The sequence below is a fragment of the Juglans regia genome, chromosome 16, assembly GCF_001411555.2.
Source record: "Juglans regia cultivar Chandler chromosome 16, Walnut 2.0, whole genome shotgun sequence".
NCBI lineage: Eukaryota > Viridiplantae > Streptophyta > Magnoliopsida > Fagales > Juglandaceae > Juglans > Juglans regia.
The window spans coordinates 551,278-569,352 of record NC_049916.1 but is presented as its reverse complement, the minus strand read 5'-3'; the positions used below and the strand labels follow the sequence as shown (position 1 = coordinate 569,352).

Genomic DNA, 18,075 nt, shown 5'->3' with positions numbered 1-18,075 from the left:
TTGCACAATGCTATTGGCTTCATGAATGCAAACACACCCAGGAAGGCCAGGCAGCATATATTCAATGTAAGCCAGCACTTTTTTCTTTTTTCTTTTTCAATGTATGCCAACACTCTATATCTTGGTTTACTTACACCTTTCAGAGATACAACTACCAACTTAGCAAGTAAGAAACCCCTATCAACTTTGCAAATAAGAAAAATCCCTATCAACTTGTGAGAAACGAGCATATAAATAATAATGCAACACTAAACCTCCGACTGTCAAGAAGAAACATCAGCTTCAATTTTCAACTCATCAGAACTTGTTTCGGCTTCCTCGTAAAATTCGTTTGAACTCCAGTCAGTTTCCTCATTCTTAAGTACATATTTGCCACAATCATTAACTTCGATGTCAAGTTCATCTGAACTTGTTTCAGCTTCCTCGTGCATAACATTCAAAGTCTGGTCAGTTTTCTCACGCCTGCTTGCTTCTTCATTAGAAACATGATATTCGTCTAAATGCTTTGCCTTTATTTTGATGCGCTTTCCTTTGATGTACTGATATTCCCATTTTGGAGGTGGATATTTCTTCTTCAATTTGTTATATTTGTCCATCATACCCAGCTCTTTGAAGACATTTCCAACCATTGAAACAATTGAAACATTTGGCCGGACACCAAGCTCTTCCATGTCAGCAAATATCTAGGAGAGAATATATACATGTTAAAATTTCCCTGAATTTAGAGCATCCAATATATAAGCTACTAGATAGGAAAGAACTAGCTTTCTGAATCAGACAATCAAAAGATACTGCACCAGTTCTGATAGATACAGTAAAGATCCATATCTAAGATCAGAGCATCAATTGACTAATGCGTTAAGAAGAAGCTATTTCATGTCTTACTTTGCATGGGTGTTGCCAAAGAATCTACATCTAAAAAAGATTGAGGTGTGGATTCTTTTTTTTTTTTTTTTTTATTGGAACCGGGTGTCCGAGAACAAAGTCCCGACTAATCCCTAGGGTGCACAGGCCCCTCGGCAAGAAGTTTCCCGCACCTCAGGCAATTCAAGGGGAAGTTCTCCCAATCCGATGGCCCAAAGAAATTGTTTGCACCCAAGAGGATTTGAACCTTAAACCTGGAAGGAGCATACCACCAAGGCTAAGGCCTTTACCACTTGAGCCAACCCCGGGTTGATGAGGTGTGGATTCTAAATTACAACATCTATAGGATTTCTGTGATCAGTGGCAGCAGCTCAACTCCAATAAGATGTCCACATACAATGATGTCTTACTTAGTCTGACAGGGGGTGAGTTAAATGTAAATGAGAAGTCAGATTCGGCATAATTTGGAAGATAGATATTATGGGATTGAATCTGATTGTGATACAATCAGCTGGTGATGAATTCATTCTCACAATGAAATCATCTTCTAAGGCTTCATCTCTTGAGCATTCTATAACCAACTGAAAAAGTCATTAACTTCAAGATTAGGAAGCATAGGATGGCATAGTAGTACCTCAAACATCTTCTCATGCATGGCCCTTTTATAATAAATAGAAATCATCTTATCAAAGAAAATACGAGGTGTGCTTTCCAAATTCTCCTTAAATAGTTTTGTCCAAAGCTCCTCAGCTTCATCAAGTCTCCCATCCTCTGCTAAGGCATTTAGTAATGTGAAATAGCTCCCCATTGTTCTTCCTTGACCTTTACTTAACATCCACTTTGTCACCTACAGTCCACACTTTGCTTGCTTGATTTGGAATTTGAAAACCACCAAAGAAGAGAAGTAAGAAAAAAGTTCACCAAACTAAAGGCACCTGAATTATTCTCTTCCATTCTCCTTCATTTTCAAGAGTCTTCAATGCCTTCTTCACGGTAATTAAAGGGAACTCTAATTCCCAGGCAATGAATGAATCAAGAGCTCCATAAACTTCCTCTTTGACATTTGACAATTTCATAATCTACAAAAAAATCCCCAAAATGATTATCTCAATAGGCTAAAATACAATAAAGAAATTTTTTTATTTTTTTGAAAAAAAAAAAATGTTCTTCTATTACTGTAGATTGTTCAAAAACTCCATTTCGAAAAGTTGGAACATACTCGTATTAGCTGTGAGAATCAATTAAAAGGAAACAAAACCCGGGGAGATAAAAGTCAAGCTTACACAATCAATGAGCTTTGATGACTTGGAAATGGTTCCAATTCTCTTTCTTGTTTTCCACACTCGAGGATATCTTGGTCTTGGGCCTTTTGAAGCACATACCTGATTTTTTTTAACATTTTTTTGGAGAGAAAAAATATTAGATGAGTAAGCTTCAGTTTGATTGCCAATAAATAACTACGACAGAGAAGAAAGATTTATTCTCCCATAAATACAGGTAGCACCTAATCATCAAATTTCCAGTTCCCATGTCGCTATCTCATCTTAGCAACCAAAATGGAACCAGTCTATTTCCATTACTATCAGCAAAAGATTGAAATATTAAGAAACATGAGATGCATACCACGACCCTGCTCGTACTCTTTGGAATTTTAATTGATTCCAATCTTTTAATAACGATTGGCAGAGAATACGTCAATGTAAGCATCCTGTGAAAGCACAAAAGAACAAACTCAATAGGTCTTAAATATACGAAGCTACTAAAAAATGGGTGAGAGAAATAGGCCCCGTTTTTCATCAATAACCATTAACATCCAATGTATTTCTTGTTTTTGAAAAGCAAGAAATGTATTTCAAAGTGCTATCCAGACCATGAAAATAAGGTTAGATTCATAAGCAACACCAGAAAAATTTTCAAATCCGAGTTCAGAATAGTCCATGAGAACCAGAAAACCACATAATGGTTTGAAGTAATAAATCTCCTTTGGCTAACAGAAATCTATAGACGCCAAATTTGATCTCTTTATATATCGAAATTTCCACCCAACCAACCGGAGTGGTTGAAACGTTTCAAGTCTAGGGGTGAGCACCAACACAATCGGAGTCGGTGATTCCCAAATACCCAATTGATTAATTAAGTATGTGTAATCGGATACGGAGTTGGATTTTGGAGATTACAACACGCTATTGAACATAGAACATTTCGGGAGTACAGCACCCTTGTATCACCAAAATACAGACCTCAACAAAAATCACCATAAGATTATGAAAAAAATACCTACCGTAGACTTGTGGAGACGCCGGGGACGCCTGGAGGAGAAGGAACTGACGGCCAGGGGCAGGGGCAGTTCTAGGAGCTGCGAACGCGTAGAGGGACGGCCGCACGGCGCGAGAAGAGAGAGAGAGAGAGAAGCGACGGGTCTGAGAGTGAGTCAGGTCGCGGGGGGTGTTCCTCCAAGAACCGACGGCGAGTGGCAGTGGAGGGACAGCCGCACGGCGGGAGAAGAGAGAGAGAGAGAGAGAGAGAGGCGACGGGCTCTAATTGAACTGTGAGGCTGAGAGTGAGCAGAATATGAGGTCCCCCGGGGGTGGGAGAACATGCAGACCCTAAACGGCGCCGTTTTCTCCATTAGAATCGACGCCGATTAGACCCTGACCCTGTTTTGGGCTAGGCTGATGCGGGTTTCTAAACCCCATTTTTTCTCTAAAGTTTAAACCCTGTTTTGGATTTTTTTTCCCGGACCCTAAACCAAATCGTACTTTTTTAAACTCTAGATTTAATTTTAGTTTTTATTTATTTTTTATAGTAAAAAAGCACATCCACTTTTTACCTAAAAAATCTACACAACTTCTTATTATTCACACAATCTCCACATACCACAATTTTTTTAATTTTTTTTTTTATCAAATATTTAATATAAGAATGATGAATAGAAAAATTGAATTAGTTTAAAAAGAATAAACTCAAAAAAAATATATATATATAATATATAGAGATTGAAAAGTTGTGTAGCATTACTCTTAAGTAAATATAAATCAGACAATACCATCATTCTAATACATTCTGGGGCAAACCCCATATCGGAAGTTTAAACAAATCCAACCAATGAAGACTTTTGGATATTCTAAAGAAAAAGTTTTCAATTATTAAGAGTGTCTTTTTATTTTTTCAAGAGTAACTTTATGGTCATTAAGTATGATGGGTTATGTGCCTATATATAGATTGATGCATTGTAATATATTTTCAAGAGAGTAATAAAAGTTTAGATAAATTTATCCTTTTAAATTGGTATCAGTTATGACAGTTTCAAACTTTTCAAGAAATGACCTCCAACTTTCTCCAACAACAAATTTCAAGGCTTTCAAAAGATAATTATGGGACGTGGTCTATCCAAATGAGAGTCCTGTTTGGGTTTCAAGATTTGCATGAGATTGTTACCGATAGATATATGGAGCTCACGGAGGGGCAAGAAGCTGCATACGCTGTAGATGAGAAGCGGACTCTTAAAGAGTAAAGAAAGAATGATAAAAAGGAATTGTTCACTCTATAAAGGGTTGGATGAGGCTACATTCAACAAAGTTACCGAAGCAACGGCAAAAAAGCATGGAAGATTATTGCTTCCATTTTTAAAGGAGATGAACGGGTGAGACGAATTTGCCTACAAACATTACGAGGCGAGTTTGAGGCACTTCACATGAAGGAAGACAAAATGGTGATTGATTATTTTTCACCAGGAACATTCAATGCTACAATTGCAACAAATTTGGACACTTTGCCTCGGATTGTTGGCACAAAGACAATGAACAAAGAGAGCACCTTGAAGAGCAATAGTGGACGAGCACCTTAAAGAGCAATAATGCTAGCCCCAAGGAGAGCATTTGTCAAACACACATATCGTGTGGACTCTCCATTTCATTTGGACCAACCCATCCCATGACCTAACCTGTCTGCTTGATTTGCTCGTCCTGCTAGGTTACAGCTGGGCAACCCGCCCGCCGTCATAATTTATATGTTAAAAAAAACATCTACATAAACTTGTAAACCCTAATCTCTCTCTCTCCTCGCCCACCTCTCTTCTTTTAATCTCATTCCTCTCACGCCGGTGCCCCTTTCATATTCTTCTCCTCCTCCTTTTATTCTTTTTTTTTTCTCCTCTTCTCAATTCTCTTCTTATTCAGAATCTCCACACCCACATCCACACCCGGGCCATGGTCGTGGGTCATAGGTCGTCCTCGCATAGGTCTCCGCGCAGATCCACGATGAGATTGTGGTTCTCTATATACTTGTTTCTCTTAATATGTTTTTTTGTTGGACCTAAACACTATTTTTTTGGACTAGTGGATTTAGTGTTTGATCTATTGATTTGAGGGTTGAAAATATGTTTGATTTTTGTTTGGCAAATTCCGAAAGGCCTACAAGCGACGCCGGATATAATAGTGATTATTCTGCAAGCTAATTTCAACATATAATTCGTAGGAATGAAGACAAGAGAATCACCCAAAATACAGAGAAAACGACTCTTATGTTCAATTCAAAATTGTCAAAATCCAAGAATATCCAAATCAACCCACAAGCCAGGCTGTAATAGTTTAAAAGTGACCATATCAGAATTTTACTAAAAATAACAAAATCTCAATAATCACACCAAAAATAAATACATAATAAAATGAGTAATCTGCTAAAAATCTGGCCCAAATCAGGTTCAGAATCACTTCCTAAATGATAAATGAAACATTATCATAAAAGGTAAAAAATATCTAAAAATAGGGATTCAAAGGAAAACACAATGGAATTTGGCCTTGAAAAAGATGCACACCGAGCATAATTTGTTGATCACGACATGCGCGCCAAAAAGTGCTTTCCGAATTGGGGTCATATGTACAATTTTGATACCTATAACTAAAGTTATGATCAAAATACCGAAACGTGCATGCCCAAAACTACCCCAATCAAGGAAAGATCATGGTTTTCTGCCAACTTTATGCTAATCTGCCACTTCCACCAAACAACTAGGGTTGAGCACCGACCTCTTCAGAGTCGGAGGGCTCAACCTCCGACTCCGACTTGTCAGAGTGGAGTTGGATTTTTAGACTTTTTTTTTTTTTTTTTGTCTTTTTTAACTTCATATTTGATCCACTTTTTTTTAAAAAAAATTGTGGGATTTCAAATTTCAATTTTCTCAAAATTACAATCTAAACTTATTAAACTTTTGATTATAACAAAAAATACAACTAAATAAAACAAGTAACATACTAACGTGCATTCAAAAATTAAAAATGAAAAGAAAGTCATATTTTTACATGTACTCCCATCATCCATGATTCCATATCCACATCCAACTAATCACTACAATAAACAACGGCATCGTATACGAAATGAAGATTAAAAAAAAAGGCACTGTATAGTTACTATAGTATACTATTATAATTACTATGAATCTATTTTTAATTTTATATATATTATATATATATGAAGATTCATAAAAAATATATGATATACATATTATTATATATGAATATTAAAAAAAAACACTGTATACGAAATGAAGATTCAAAAAATAGTATTATTATTTTATATATAATATACTATTAGTCTATTACTATATCTTATAGTATAATTACTATTACTATAGTATCATACTATTAGTATGTTAGTGATTTAATATTATATATATATATATATTAAATCTCTAATCTCTTATACTTGATATATATATATATATTAATATATATAAATATTAGTAATACACTAATAGTATTAGTATATTAGTATTAGTATTAGTTATACTAGTAGTGATATTAGTTATACTAATAGTTATATTAGTATTAGTTATTATTAATACTATATATATATATATTATACTAATAGTGATATTAATACTATATATAGTTATAGTGATTAGTATAACTATAGTGATTTAGCATAACTATATTAGTATAAGTTATAGTGATTTAGTATAACTATATAATATATTAGTATAAGTTATAGTGATTTAGTATAGGTATAATACTATAAGTTATAACTATAGTCTATATTAGTATTAGTATAAATATTAGTATTAGTTATAGTAATTTAGTATAACTATATTAGTATAAGTTATAGTGATTTAGTATAACTATATAATATATTAGTATAAGTTATAGTGATTTAGTATAGGTATAATACTATAAGTTATAACTACAGTCTATATTAGTATTAGGATTAGTTACAGTGATTAGCATAACTATATATTAGTATTAGTATAAATCACTGTACTAACTATATCACTGATAGTATTAGTATACTAATATTAGTATATCACTATAGTTAATAGTATCATATAGTAATATAGTATTAGTAATTAATACTTTAGTGATTTATATAGTAATTTCTATATAGACTTAAAGTGGATTACTAATAGTATTAGTATTAGACCATAAATCTAATTAATATACTAATATATATTTGTATTACTAATATATTTATCAAAAGGAATATGTTGAGAATTTATTAAGTAAAAAAATATAATTAATGCAAGATATTGTTATATAAAATTTATATGAATAATACTTTAGTTATTATACATTGGTATTATATGTTATTATAAATTTATAGATTAGTGTTTATCCATTAGTATTACATGTTGATGTTATTATGCATCTTAGTGTTTATAGTATATTATATATACATTAGTATTACATGTTATTATATTTATACATTAGTAATTTAGTGTTACAACTTACAATAGTTTAGTATATTTACATATAGTCATATACTAAACTATTATTATTTATTAGTCAATTTAGTCTACATATTATAGTATAAATAGATTATTTAACTAGTATATTATCGAGTTTAACTAACTATATAAGATATAGTTGATAAAATTTAAATGATTAATTATAAAAAACAAATATTTTTATAAAATATGTATAAAATTAGAGGCGGAGTCGGAGGGCCAAGTCGGAGGCGGAGTGTCGGAGGCGGATCGGAGCGGAGCCGGAGTCGGTTCGTCAATGACTCCGACTTCGACTTAGACTTCGACTCTAATTTTCAATAGGGAAAAAACTCCGACTCCGACTTGTTGGAACGAACTTGGAGCGAAGTCGAATTGTCGGATTTTTGCTCAGCCCTACCAACAACGGGATAAGGGTACCCTCATATGCGGGTCGGTGTCGAGAAGCAGATGCGCGGGCGAGCAGTGCACTTTAATACATGCTATACTATCATAAAACTCAAAAATAAAAATATAATGTAGACATAAAACATTACTGTCATACAGCGACGTGCTCTTTTATTAATAGAATAGATAACTCTTTCACTTTGGACGGGGGCAATGGGGCATCTTTTACCCACTCACGTTTATCGTCGTTTTCGACTTAATTTGACCTCCCTGTCAGATTTACAATCTTTTTCTTTTCAAGTATTATAAAGGTTAGATCGTAAAGTATTATATATGCTTCGTGCTTTCATCAGTCAGCACGCACGCATGCCGTGCTGATGGGCCTGTTGTTCCGGTTTTATATATATTGTATATAAGCTTAACAGTATCTCGCTTTCAATCGTTTTTAGCTATGACAGGGTCCACTGCCTTCTTTGTTCATTATTACTGTTGTTTCTGTAACATTTCGATTCAACGTTGAGAGTATGAAAATAATCCAAACAGAGTGAGTAGATTATAATAAGTTTCAAATTCATGAGTACTTGCTAGATGAAACTGCAACTTACAAAGAAGCTTCAAATTGATCAGTAGTCTTTTTGTATTATATATGTCGCAGATCATTTGGCATTGAAGATCAACTCAGAGAATCCAAGGGCATTGAATTAAGATCGTTTATTGTTCATTTTTTCACTACTACCAAGAACAAAAATCTTTTCATGCAAAGTTCAAAGATTGAAATTTTTGTTTTCTAGTTTCATAAATTGGATTAATTGGTGGAGTTTCTTCTGGGGATAAGCGTAGGATAATATTGTAAACGGGGGAATTAACGCCCCGGCCAGATATAGCTACCCCAGTTACTTTTGTTCATTTATATATATGCATGGCAAGAACTATCTGCCAAGGGTTTACAGCAATGAAGTCGTGTGGAAGACGCATTCCCCTCCCAAGGTCTTTTTTTTTTTTTCTTGGAATTTTTACCTTTAGTAGGTGTCGGGAGGTCCATTTAAATGTGGTTCTTGATATTCCATCTGTGAACTTCAAGTTATAGGAGTTGCTTCTCCCTTCAGAATCTGCAGACAGCAGGTGTTCGGCAGCTGGGACTGGGGATTTCGGTCCGAAGAAATCGGTACCAACCTTCATATTTCCATTCTCATTGTCTCTGTCCAAAACGCTAAAACCCGTTGTCTGTATCTTAATGCCTGCTTCTCTAATTTAAAGCCAAATCTGTTCGACTCATGCTTCATGAGATTATTATTTTGTTGTTACATTTATTTTCTTTCATTTCATCAATCCGAAGAATAGTCTTCGATCCAACATTAACACAATGAAAGAGTACGACGAGCATTGTTGCAAGACTGAGTTTTGGGTATTTTTAAGCATAAGTTTGGTCCTTGTTTCGTTTGCTGGTATTACATCTGGTCTCGCTCTAGGACTCTTGTCTTTCAGCCATGTCGATCTTGAGGTCCTCATTAAGGCTGGTCAGCCACAAGACCGGAAGAATGCAGGTTGGCATTTTTATTTCACTAAATTTGTTGAACTTCCTCTAATTATACTATAAATTATGTATTTTTCCCTTTCTTTTCCTCATTGATCATGATTTGCAGCAAAGATAATGCCCATTGTTAAGAATGAGCATTTACTTTTGTGTACCCTACTCGTGGGAAAATCACTGGCGATGGAGGTATGTCACGTTTGACGTCAAGAACACAAATTTAAAGTTTGAGTTTAAATTTAAATTGGTCATGATGATCGAACATTTGTTTTATTTATAAAACAGGCACTGCCCATTTTCCTGGATTCAATATTCCCGTCTTGGGCTGCCATTCTTATCTCAGTTACCCTCGTACTTGCATGTTCAGAGGTAAAATCTCTATTCTCTGTTGCACCACTCCACACATCATTGTTGAAACTCAAGGACACATGGGCAGTTTTATTTATTTATTTATTTTCTCTAGATCATCCCTCAAGCTGTCTGTTCCCGGTATGGACTAAGTCTCGGCGCAAAACTATCTACCTTTGTCCGGCTGCTTCTGTTGGTCTTCTTTCCCATATCATATCCAATCAGTAAGGTATTTTTCATTGAAAAAGCATTACACACAAATTAGCTTCGGTTTCTTTTGCCTCGACCATATATTTCTGCGTACTTCAGTACTCTTCTCTTGATTAGTAGGTACTGATCTTCTATTGATTTGCTCTAATATGCTGCCCAATGACGAGTAGGATTTGATCTCAAATGCACTGACAAGAATTGTGAAGTATCATCATCATTCACCATTAGTACTGGATCAGGACTAAAGGACATTTAGAGCAATGGATTTCGCATATAAACTTAAAAAATTGCTCACCCATTTCTAAGTATTCTAGTAAACAGAAGGCACCTTATCCATGGCCCAATGAAGCCGAATCTCCATGGCCTTAATTCTTCAATCACAATGGTTTCTCTTTATCTGTCATGCATCATGCATGCTTTCTCGAATAGAAGAAGGCTAAAGACATAGATGTGTCCCGGGAAAATTTATCAAAACAAGACCGATTCTCTTCTTCAAGAACTCTGATTGTTTCCGAGTTTGTAAGTTGAAGAGAAAGTAGAGAAGAATGCCTTATCACTTGTGTTATGAGAATTTTTATTTCTATGATTCTTTTAGTATTCTTCTTCAGCTTTGGTTAAATTATTCATGCCGTTGTATTAGTGTGTTAAGAGAGAGTAATTCTTGTCTTTATGGGATCAAATAGAGTGCTCTCATTGAGTTTTTTATAAGGCATAAAAAATTATCAACATTCAAAACCTGAGAAGAAACCATTAGAGTTCTGAAATAGGAGGCCATATAAAAGAATTGCCCAGAGGTCATAGAGCTGTAGTAGGGGACAAGTGGGCTGCTTATTTGGTAACAAGAGATTTCTTTACAAGATTTATTTATTTTTAGTTTATTTATCAATTTTCTTTGTCTTCATGCTTTCTTGTTTTACACATTGGATGATTGATTGTGTGGTTGAATCATTTTTTTTTTTATTTAGTATAATTTCACATATATATATTGCTCAAAATATCTATTTACCATCCCTAAGGCGAAAGTTAGAAATCTGCTATAATAATTTCACCTTCATGGCAGCTCTTGGATTGGCTCCTTGGGAAGGAACATTCTGCAATCTATAGACGAACGGAACTGAAGACATTAGTCGAGTTGCATGCGAATAAGGTTTGCTTCATAACCAGTGTCAAATATGATTGCATAGTGGCAGAAAGTGTGAGGATTTTGAGGTGCTGATATTCAATTTCAGGCAGGGAAAGGTGGAGACTTGTCGCATCATGAAACTAGGATTATTAATGGTGCTTTAGATTTAACACAGAAGACAGCTATGGACGCTATGACACCCATCTCTGAAACCTTTTCTCTAGACATAAACTCAAAAGTTGATATGTATGTGCCTACCTTCCTACCTATAATTTATCTCTAAAGTAATGTTAACATCTCTAATAATAATTTTGGCTCATTTCTATCCTTAGGCATACAATGGGTTTAATAATGAGCAAAGGTCACAGTCGTATACCTACTACTTTGGAAGCCCGAAAAATATTATTGGCCTCATTCTGGTAAGCAGCTCAGGAACTAAAAGGGTGCTGTAGATCAATTTATAAAACAAGGGATTATAACACATGAACTTTGCACATTCAGTTTTTGTTCATAACCTTTTCTTGAAGCAAGTTTGTTTGTATCATAGATCCAGATTGCAATTTTCTTTTGGTTTTAGGTTAAGAATTTGATCTTCTGCCGCCCTGAAGATGAAACTCCAATCAAATATATGACCCTAAGGAGAATACCTAGGTAAGTGAATTTCTTTTTTTCAGATAAATTGGAAAATTGTCATTTTAAAGTAGGTTTCAATGGCATACTAGCTATTGCTTACATGTTTTTGACAGGGTGTGTGATAATTGGGCATGCTTGCATATTATAATTGAGTTTTATAGTCTCATGCCTATATATGCAGATTTACTTTATTTATATTTAAGTACTATATATCTTCTTCTATGGCAGGGTAGGTGACAACTGGCCACTATATGATATACTACATGAGTTCCAGAAGGGTCACAGCCACATGGCTATTGTCATCAAGTGTAAGAAGGATGTCACAGACTCGGAGAATAGTACAGTAGTCAAGCATATCATGCTGGATATTAACTCAAACAAAATGCGTGCAGAGAGAAAAGGTATACAACTAACTACAGGATGATACAGAATTGGAGAGTTTTCTTTAGTATAATATGTTCCATCCATTTCGTTTTTGATTCTTCAAATTCATCATCAAAGAATACTGCCGTGAAATCTAAGTTTATGGCTATGGATTGCACAGGACTATATTCTCCACTCCACCCAAAAGAGTGTTCGAATATTATATCTGCAAATTCCTCCCCCTTATACTCAAGCGATACAGATCATGATCACACTTTGACACCAAAGAATATCATGGAACATGAAAGACATTCAAATTCACAGCAGAAAAGAGGGGAACAAGGTGGAAGTGAAAATATTTTATATGAGAATTTAGAATATCTTCCAAGCAATTCGAATGAGGAGATAATTGGAATCATAACAATGGAAGATGTCATGGAGGAACTACTACAGGTTTACTTCCTGAGTTGTCATTGATATATAGTCCTCTACGTTATGGTGAAGTTTGATATCCGTTGCATACTTCCATAATTCATCATTGATTAAATCTACTTCTTCTCGGACAATTGATGATTTAACAATAAGAAAGCTAATTTTGTTTTTGTTCTGCATTGAAGGAAGATATACTGGATGAAACTGATGAATATGTTGACGTCCACAATAAGTGAGTAATGGCCATTATTTCTTTTCTGAGTACTGCTTTTTACTGCACATAATTTCAACTTTCAGGGGTTTAGAAGTGTCTTTGATATTAGTTTGTTTTGTTTCTTATTTCCAGAATTAGAATCAACCTGAGATCTTCAAGAAGATCATCATCATCATCTAGATCTCCCGGCCAAAGATCTTCTGCTTCCCATCTTATTTGGAGAACACCGGAGCCATCTCCACTTTCTTCGTACACCAACTTACTTCGTTCACCCATTTCCCCATATATACAGCCTCCGCTTGTAAGACCGACACTATATGCTTCTCCTGGAAGAATTTCTACACCAAACTTTCCAGCTGGATCTGCTGGTTGTTTTCACAGCTCACCTTCCCCACATCGAGTACGTCATGAATTAATTTATTCATATTGCTCATATAAACTGAGATCAGTTTTTATAGTATTGTCACTTCAAAATTTTGGGGTGTTTAGGAATAGTTCAAAAACTTGCATACAGCTTATGCATGATATTTGTAGTCATGAAGTGCTCAAGCGCCAAGCACTCCTTTGAAAAAAAAGTGAGTAAAGATGAGACACATGAAAAAATTAATTTTTTATGAAAATACACTTTGATTCAGTAGTACTGTATTTTAACTTCATAACTTGTGGCAATAAACAGCTTAGACATTAAGATCAAACAAATTTGCACTTTTTGAAAGCCACAATATAGAGGAACATGTAAAATGCATGAAAAGCCGTCATATTCATATTAAAATTAGGGAGGAGCTAGAGAGAAAGATAGTATGGTTATGCATGTTTTGTCATAAATGTACCTCATTGATCACCATTATTAACTTCCTATCAGGTCTCAAGAAAGTTATATGAGAAGCTATTACGAAGTGGTGATTCATAAACTCTCTCTCTCTCTCTCTCTCTCTCTCTCTATATATATATATATATATATATACAAGATGTCAACCAGAATCAATTGGAGAAGTTTTCACTTGCAGCGCCATCGACCAAACTCCAATGAATCTCTCTCTCTTTCGATCTCTCTCTTTCGATCTCTCTCTGGTCTCTCTTCGTTTTACCAGTTTGTGGGGTGCAGTAAAACTCATTTAATTTGCCATTTATTGAAGTATGAAATAATTCATATATATATATATATATATTGTTGCACGGTTGTATAAGAAACATGGTGCTTGTAAACTACCTGTAGTTGTGATGTCATTAAAAAAACGCATGCAGGTTCATGGAAGATGCTGGGATTTTGATTGTACATATTCTGGATGATGAATCAAATCTTTTCATTCTCATCTGGTTATTTTAGCTAATATTTCAAGTGGATGTTAATAAAACATGATGATACTTTTGAGTGGATAGATATTGATCGAAGCTACTCCACGTCGAACAATATCAAATGAACTTTTTTCTTCTTATATATGGTAACCAGCTTTTTTATCATCTCTTATATTCATTTAATTTTCTACTAATGAAGTTATTAAGGCCTCATTTGTTTTCACAAACATCTAATCTCATCTTATTTCATTTAATCATTACAGCTTTCTCAAAATCTCATACAAAATACAATAAACAATTTAACTTTTTCAAATTTTAAAACAAAAACAAGATTAAAAAATTATATTCTAACAATATTTCGTTCAACTTTTGTAACACCCGACTCCAGCACCAAACTCAGGCCAAGGCGCGTTCTATAAATATTTTTAGACAAGTTAGTTTATTTTTTTAGAGGTTGAGCCAGTGCCCAAAACTCAAGGAATAGCCCATTTATTACTTTTGTTCACTACGGAAGGCCAAAATTTTGAAATGGGCCAACAAGTCCAAGCCCGTGAGATCTTGTATCAGACTTCACGTTCTACACGATTCATGTCCGTTGTTTTTCATTGCATGCATGGCTTCATTGTGTCCACTTCCTCCACATGCACGTTTGTTACCTCTAGGGTTATCGGCAACACCATATATTCATAAGTTTCTTCTCACAGATCACGTCTAGCCTTCTTACTCAATACACCTCTCTTTCCATAGGGTTTATTTTTGGATGTTCTCTATCACCTATATATATATACGGTTAGATCTCCTGCATGAAGAAACCTCAAGCTGCAAACCTTCAATAAAGCACCCCCTCCACCGTAAGGAAAACAACTCCATTGCCGCTAACAAGGCCAGCTTGAGACGAAACTAGTAGCACGTGATCCGTGGTGTTGTTGCAACAAAAAACCAACTCCGTGCGTCAAGCCACCCCAAACTATCAATGCTGCCCAACCCCATGTGAAGCAGTAACCTTGGCTCCCTTCCATAACCGTAGCCAACTATGAGAACCACCCACAGCTCAACTGCCCCAGCAACAAAGCCACGAAGCCACAAACGAGCTCTCCACGTAAAACCCCCCACAGCGTTGCTACTGCTGCTACCTTCTTCAACCACCATCATCGAGACCCTCATTCAGCAAGGCGAGGTACAACGGATGCATGCACGTCCAGGAAGTAACTAGTAGCCTCTTCCCCTCTGCCCCTGTCACATGGAACAACTGCAAGCCACAACTTCCTTTCGTGCCAAAACTCTTTCACTTCACAGAACCACTAGCCACTGCCCAACTCCAAGCCACTACCACTAGCACCTAAAAGAACATTTGTTTTGGCTCTGAAAAACAGAGCATTACCAAGAGAAAGCAAGCCTCTCTCCTTGGACAACCATCATTCTCGGCAGAAACCACCTAGATGGGCCATTGAAACCTCCGTCTGTGCCACCCTAGGTCTGTCGTCCTCCTCATGGTAAGCCACTGACACCCTCTCCATTCTCCCTTTCTCTCATCACTTCTCATCTCTCTCTCTGTCATCAGTGCTCAGCCACTAGCTCCACCCGTGTCTCCGCCACCTCGCAATTGATCTCACGGTGAGTTTTCCTTTGCGCGCATATCCGAGTACAATGTATATGCTTCCCTGCAAGCTAAGGTGGTTTTACTTTTTTATGTAAAATTAAGGAAGATTCACATTATGTTTCTGCTCGGTTGGTCGTCGGGGTTTGCACAACCGTACCATTAGGGTTAAACATGGTCTTTGTTCTGATATGATACGAGACGATGAAAATGTTATGTTATGCAAAAGGAATTTTGAATAAAAATATATTTAAACTTTTGCTCTGATATTTTAATAACATGTTCTGACTGTGCATTTTGAAAATAAAAAATGTTTTGTTCTGTATTCTGAATTATGTAGATGCTTATGTTTGCATACTAGTATATGTTCTCTACTTACTAAGTTGTTGATAACTCACGCCTTATCTCTACAATATTTTTTGTATAGTTTTGATGGTTCAGCTGGAGAACAAGAGTATGAAATTTTAGTAAGGTGTAATGATCGTATAGAAATAAGTGTCATTTGATACAAATATTTATTGAGTCATGTTTAGTAGAGCTATTGTTTTCGATTATTTTGGTATGTTAAGTTATGAATATTTTTGAGTTTTGGGTGAGTTTTTAATTCATTTTATTGATGATTTTCTTTAGTGTCCCTACGAGAGATCATGGATATTTACGTTGAATATTTTATGAAGTTTCTAGATTATATATAATTGTGTTATTGGAGAGGATATTCAGTATTAGGAGCTAACTCTCCGAACCTCTAGAACCAAAGCGTTATAACTTTTAATTTTATTTTCATCTGTATAAACAAACGAGACGTAAATCATCAATCAACCATTACTTTTGCGGTATCATTTATCAAATTACTACAGTACCCTTGCTTACATATTGCGCTACTCCCAAGGACAACTTAAATATCTCAATTAGACAACGCCAACAACATCCACTTATTTCTGGATAAGAAAATCTTATCTAGCAACGACTGCATTCAAACATAAAACATCCATAACCATCAGTAAGCACAGTACTCATAGCATTGGAAGCCATGGAAACCGGCCTCATTTGTTCATCCCAAACTCCTCGCCACCTTTCAAGTCCTCCTCCATGGAAGCCCAGAAGCCCATTTCTCCATCCCACAACCCTGCTAAACCTAAAGCATCCCATCAAAAGCACACTCAAACCGCGGGCCAATGCCGCCAAAGGCTTTACAGGTAAACCTCCTACCCCCCTAAAAGAAACTGCCACTCGTACTGAAAAATCCAACAAAACCAATAGCGATGACGACGAAGAAGTTCCGCAAGTCGTGTACAACAGAATAATAGCAAGAATATTGACGTTTGTTGGGGTGCCTATGGCCGTTGGTTTAGCGTTGTTGCACATATTTGGTGTGATTAAGGAGCAACATATGTGGGATTTGCCACTATGGATCCCTTTCACGACAACGTTTATAACCTTCGGGGCATCGACCATGGGGATTGCCTATGGGGCTCTGTCGACAAGTTGGGATCCAGAGAGGAAAGGTTCAGTTTTTGGGTTTGAAGAAGCTCAAAAGAATTGGGTTGAGATGTGGAAGGAGGAGGACATGAGAGCCTGAGGAGACGATCGGCCTATGGATCGACGATGAAGGCGGGTCGTACGCCTAATGGAAAGCACGTCGACTGATTTGATCTCTTTTCATTCACCATGTCTTCGCAAATCATCTCAACCACACCCACAAGAGGGGGGAGAAAGTGATAATTAAGTTAGTTATTTTGAAAAGGGAAGTTATTGTTAGTATTGTTGTAAGAAATATGTTAATGGGCTGCAATTTTTTATCTTTTCTAAACCAGTGATCGATTTAATTTGTTCTTTCTTCAATCACGAGTACTTATTCGGAGCATGTACAAATTTTCAGCTGATATTGTTCCCCCTCAAAGTGAACCGAGGAAGGAAATTGAGTTTGGGCCGTTCGTACGTAGTTGCTCAAAGGGGGAAGACTTGGGGATTTTGTGAGCAAATTGCATATATAGAAGCTGAAACATGACGAGTTGTTAGGAGGCATATAGCCACTGATTTTTCACATGTACAGTAAAAATGTGTTCGTTGATGCATGAAACACCGGATTAACAGTATCTAGAGTGTGCTTGGATCGTCATAAAATAAGACTGATTGTGAGGAAATTTATGGAGACTCAAAAGGCATGACAAATTACTTTTTTTATTACGTATTTATTTTTTGTGTGATTATTGAGATTTTATTATTTTTATTAAAATTCTTATATGTCGATTTTCAGCTATTTCAGCCCAGCTTGTAGGTTGATTTTATTATTCTTGGATTTTGATAATTTTGAATTGAACATTAGAATCATTTTCTCTGTGTTTTGAAAGATTCTCTTTTC

The 18,075-nt window shown here is 35.6% G+C and overlaps 2 protein-coding genes and 1 pseudogene across 2 annotated transcripts; 2 read left to right on the top strand and 1 right to left on the bottom strand.

Annotated features, from left to right (window-relative positions):
* Positions 1 to 3,472, bottom strand: LOC109004499 (pentatricopeptide repeat-containing protein At4g21190). Its single transcript, XM_018983059.2, has 6 exons — positions 3,146 to 3,472; positions 2,488 to 2,572; positions 2,148 to 2,246; positions 1,800 to 1,943; positions 1,499 to 1,711; positions 1 to 683 (listed from the first exon to the last, which is right to left on the bottom strand). Exons 2-6 carry the CDS (start codon positions 2,569 to 2,571, stop codon positions 264 to 266), a joined length of 960 nt encoding a protein of 319 aa, XP_018838604.1. The 5' UTR covers position 2,572; positions 3,146 to 3,472; the 3' UTR covers positions 1 to 263.
* A 5,788-nt stretch (positions 3,473 to 9,260) lies between these two features.
* Positions 9,261 to 13,746, top strand: LOC109004500 (annotated as a pseudogene).
* Positions 13,747 to 16,644: 2,898 nt separating this feature from the next.
* LOC109004501 (uncharacterized protein PAM68-like) lies at positions 16,645 to 17,920 on the top strand. Its single transcript, XM_018983062.2, has one exon. It carries the CDS (start codon positions 16,744 to 16,746, stop codon positions 17,290 to 17,292), a length of 549 nt encoding a protein of 182 aa, XP_018838607.1. The 5' UTR covers positions 16,645 to 16,743; the 3' UTR covers positions 17,293 to 17,920.
* Positions 17,921 to 18,075: the final 155 nt, after the last annotated feature.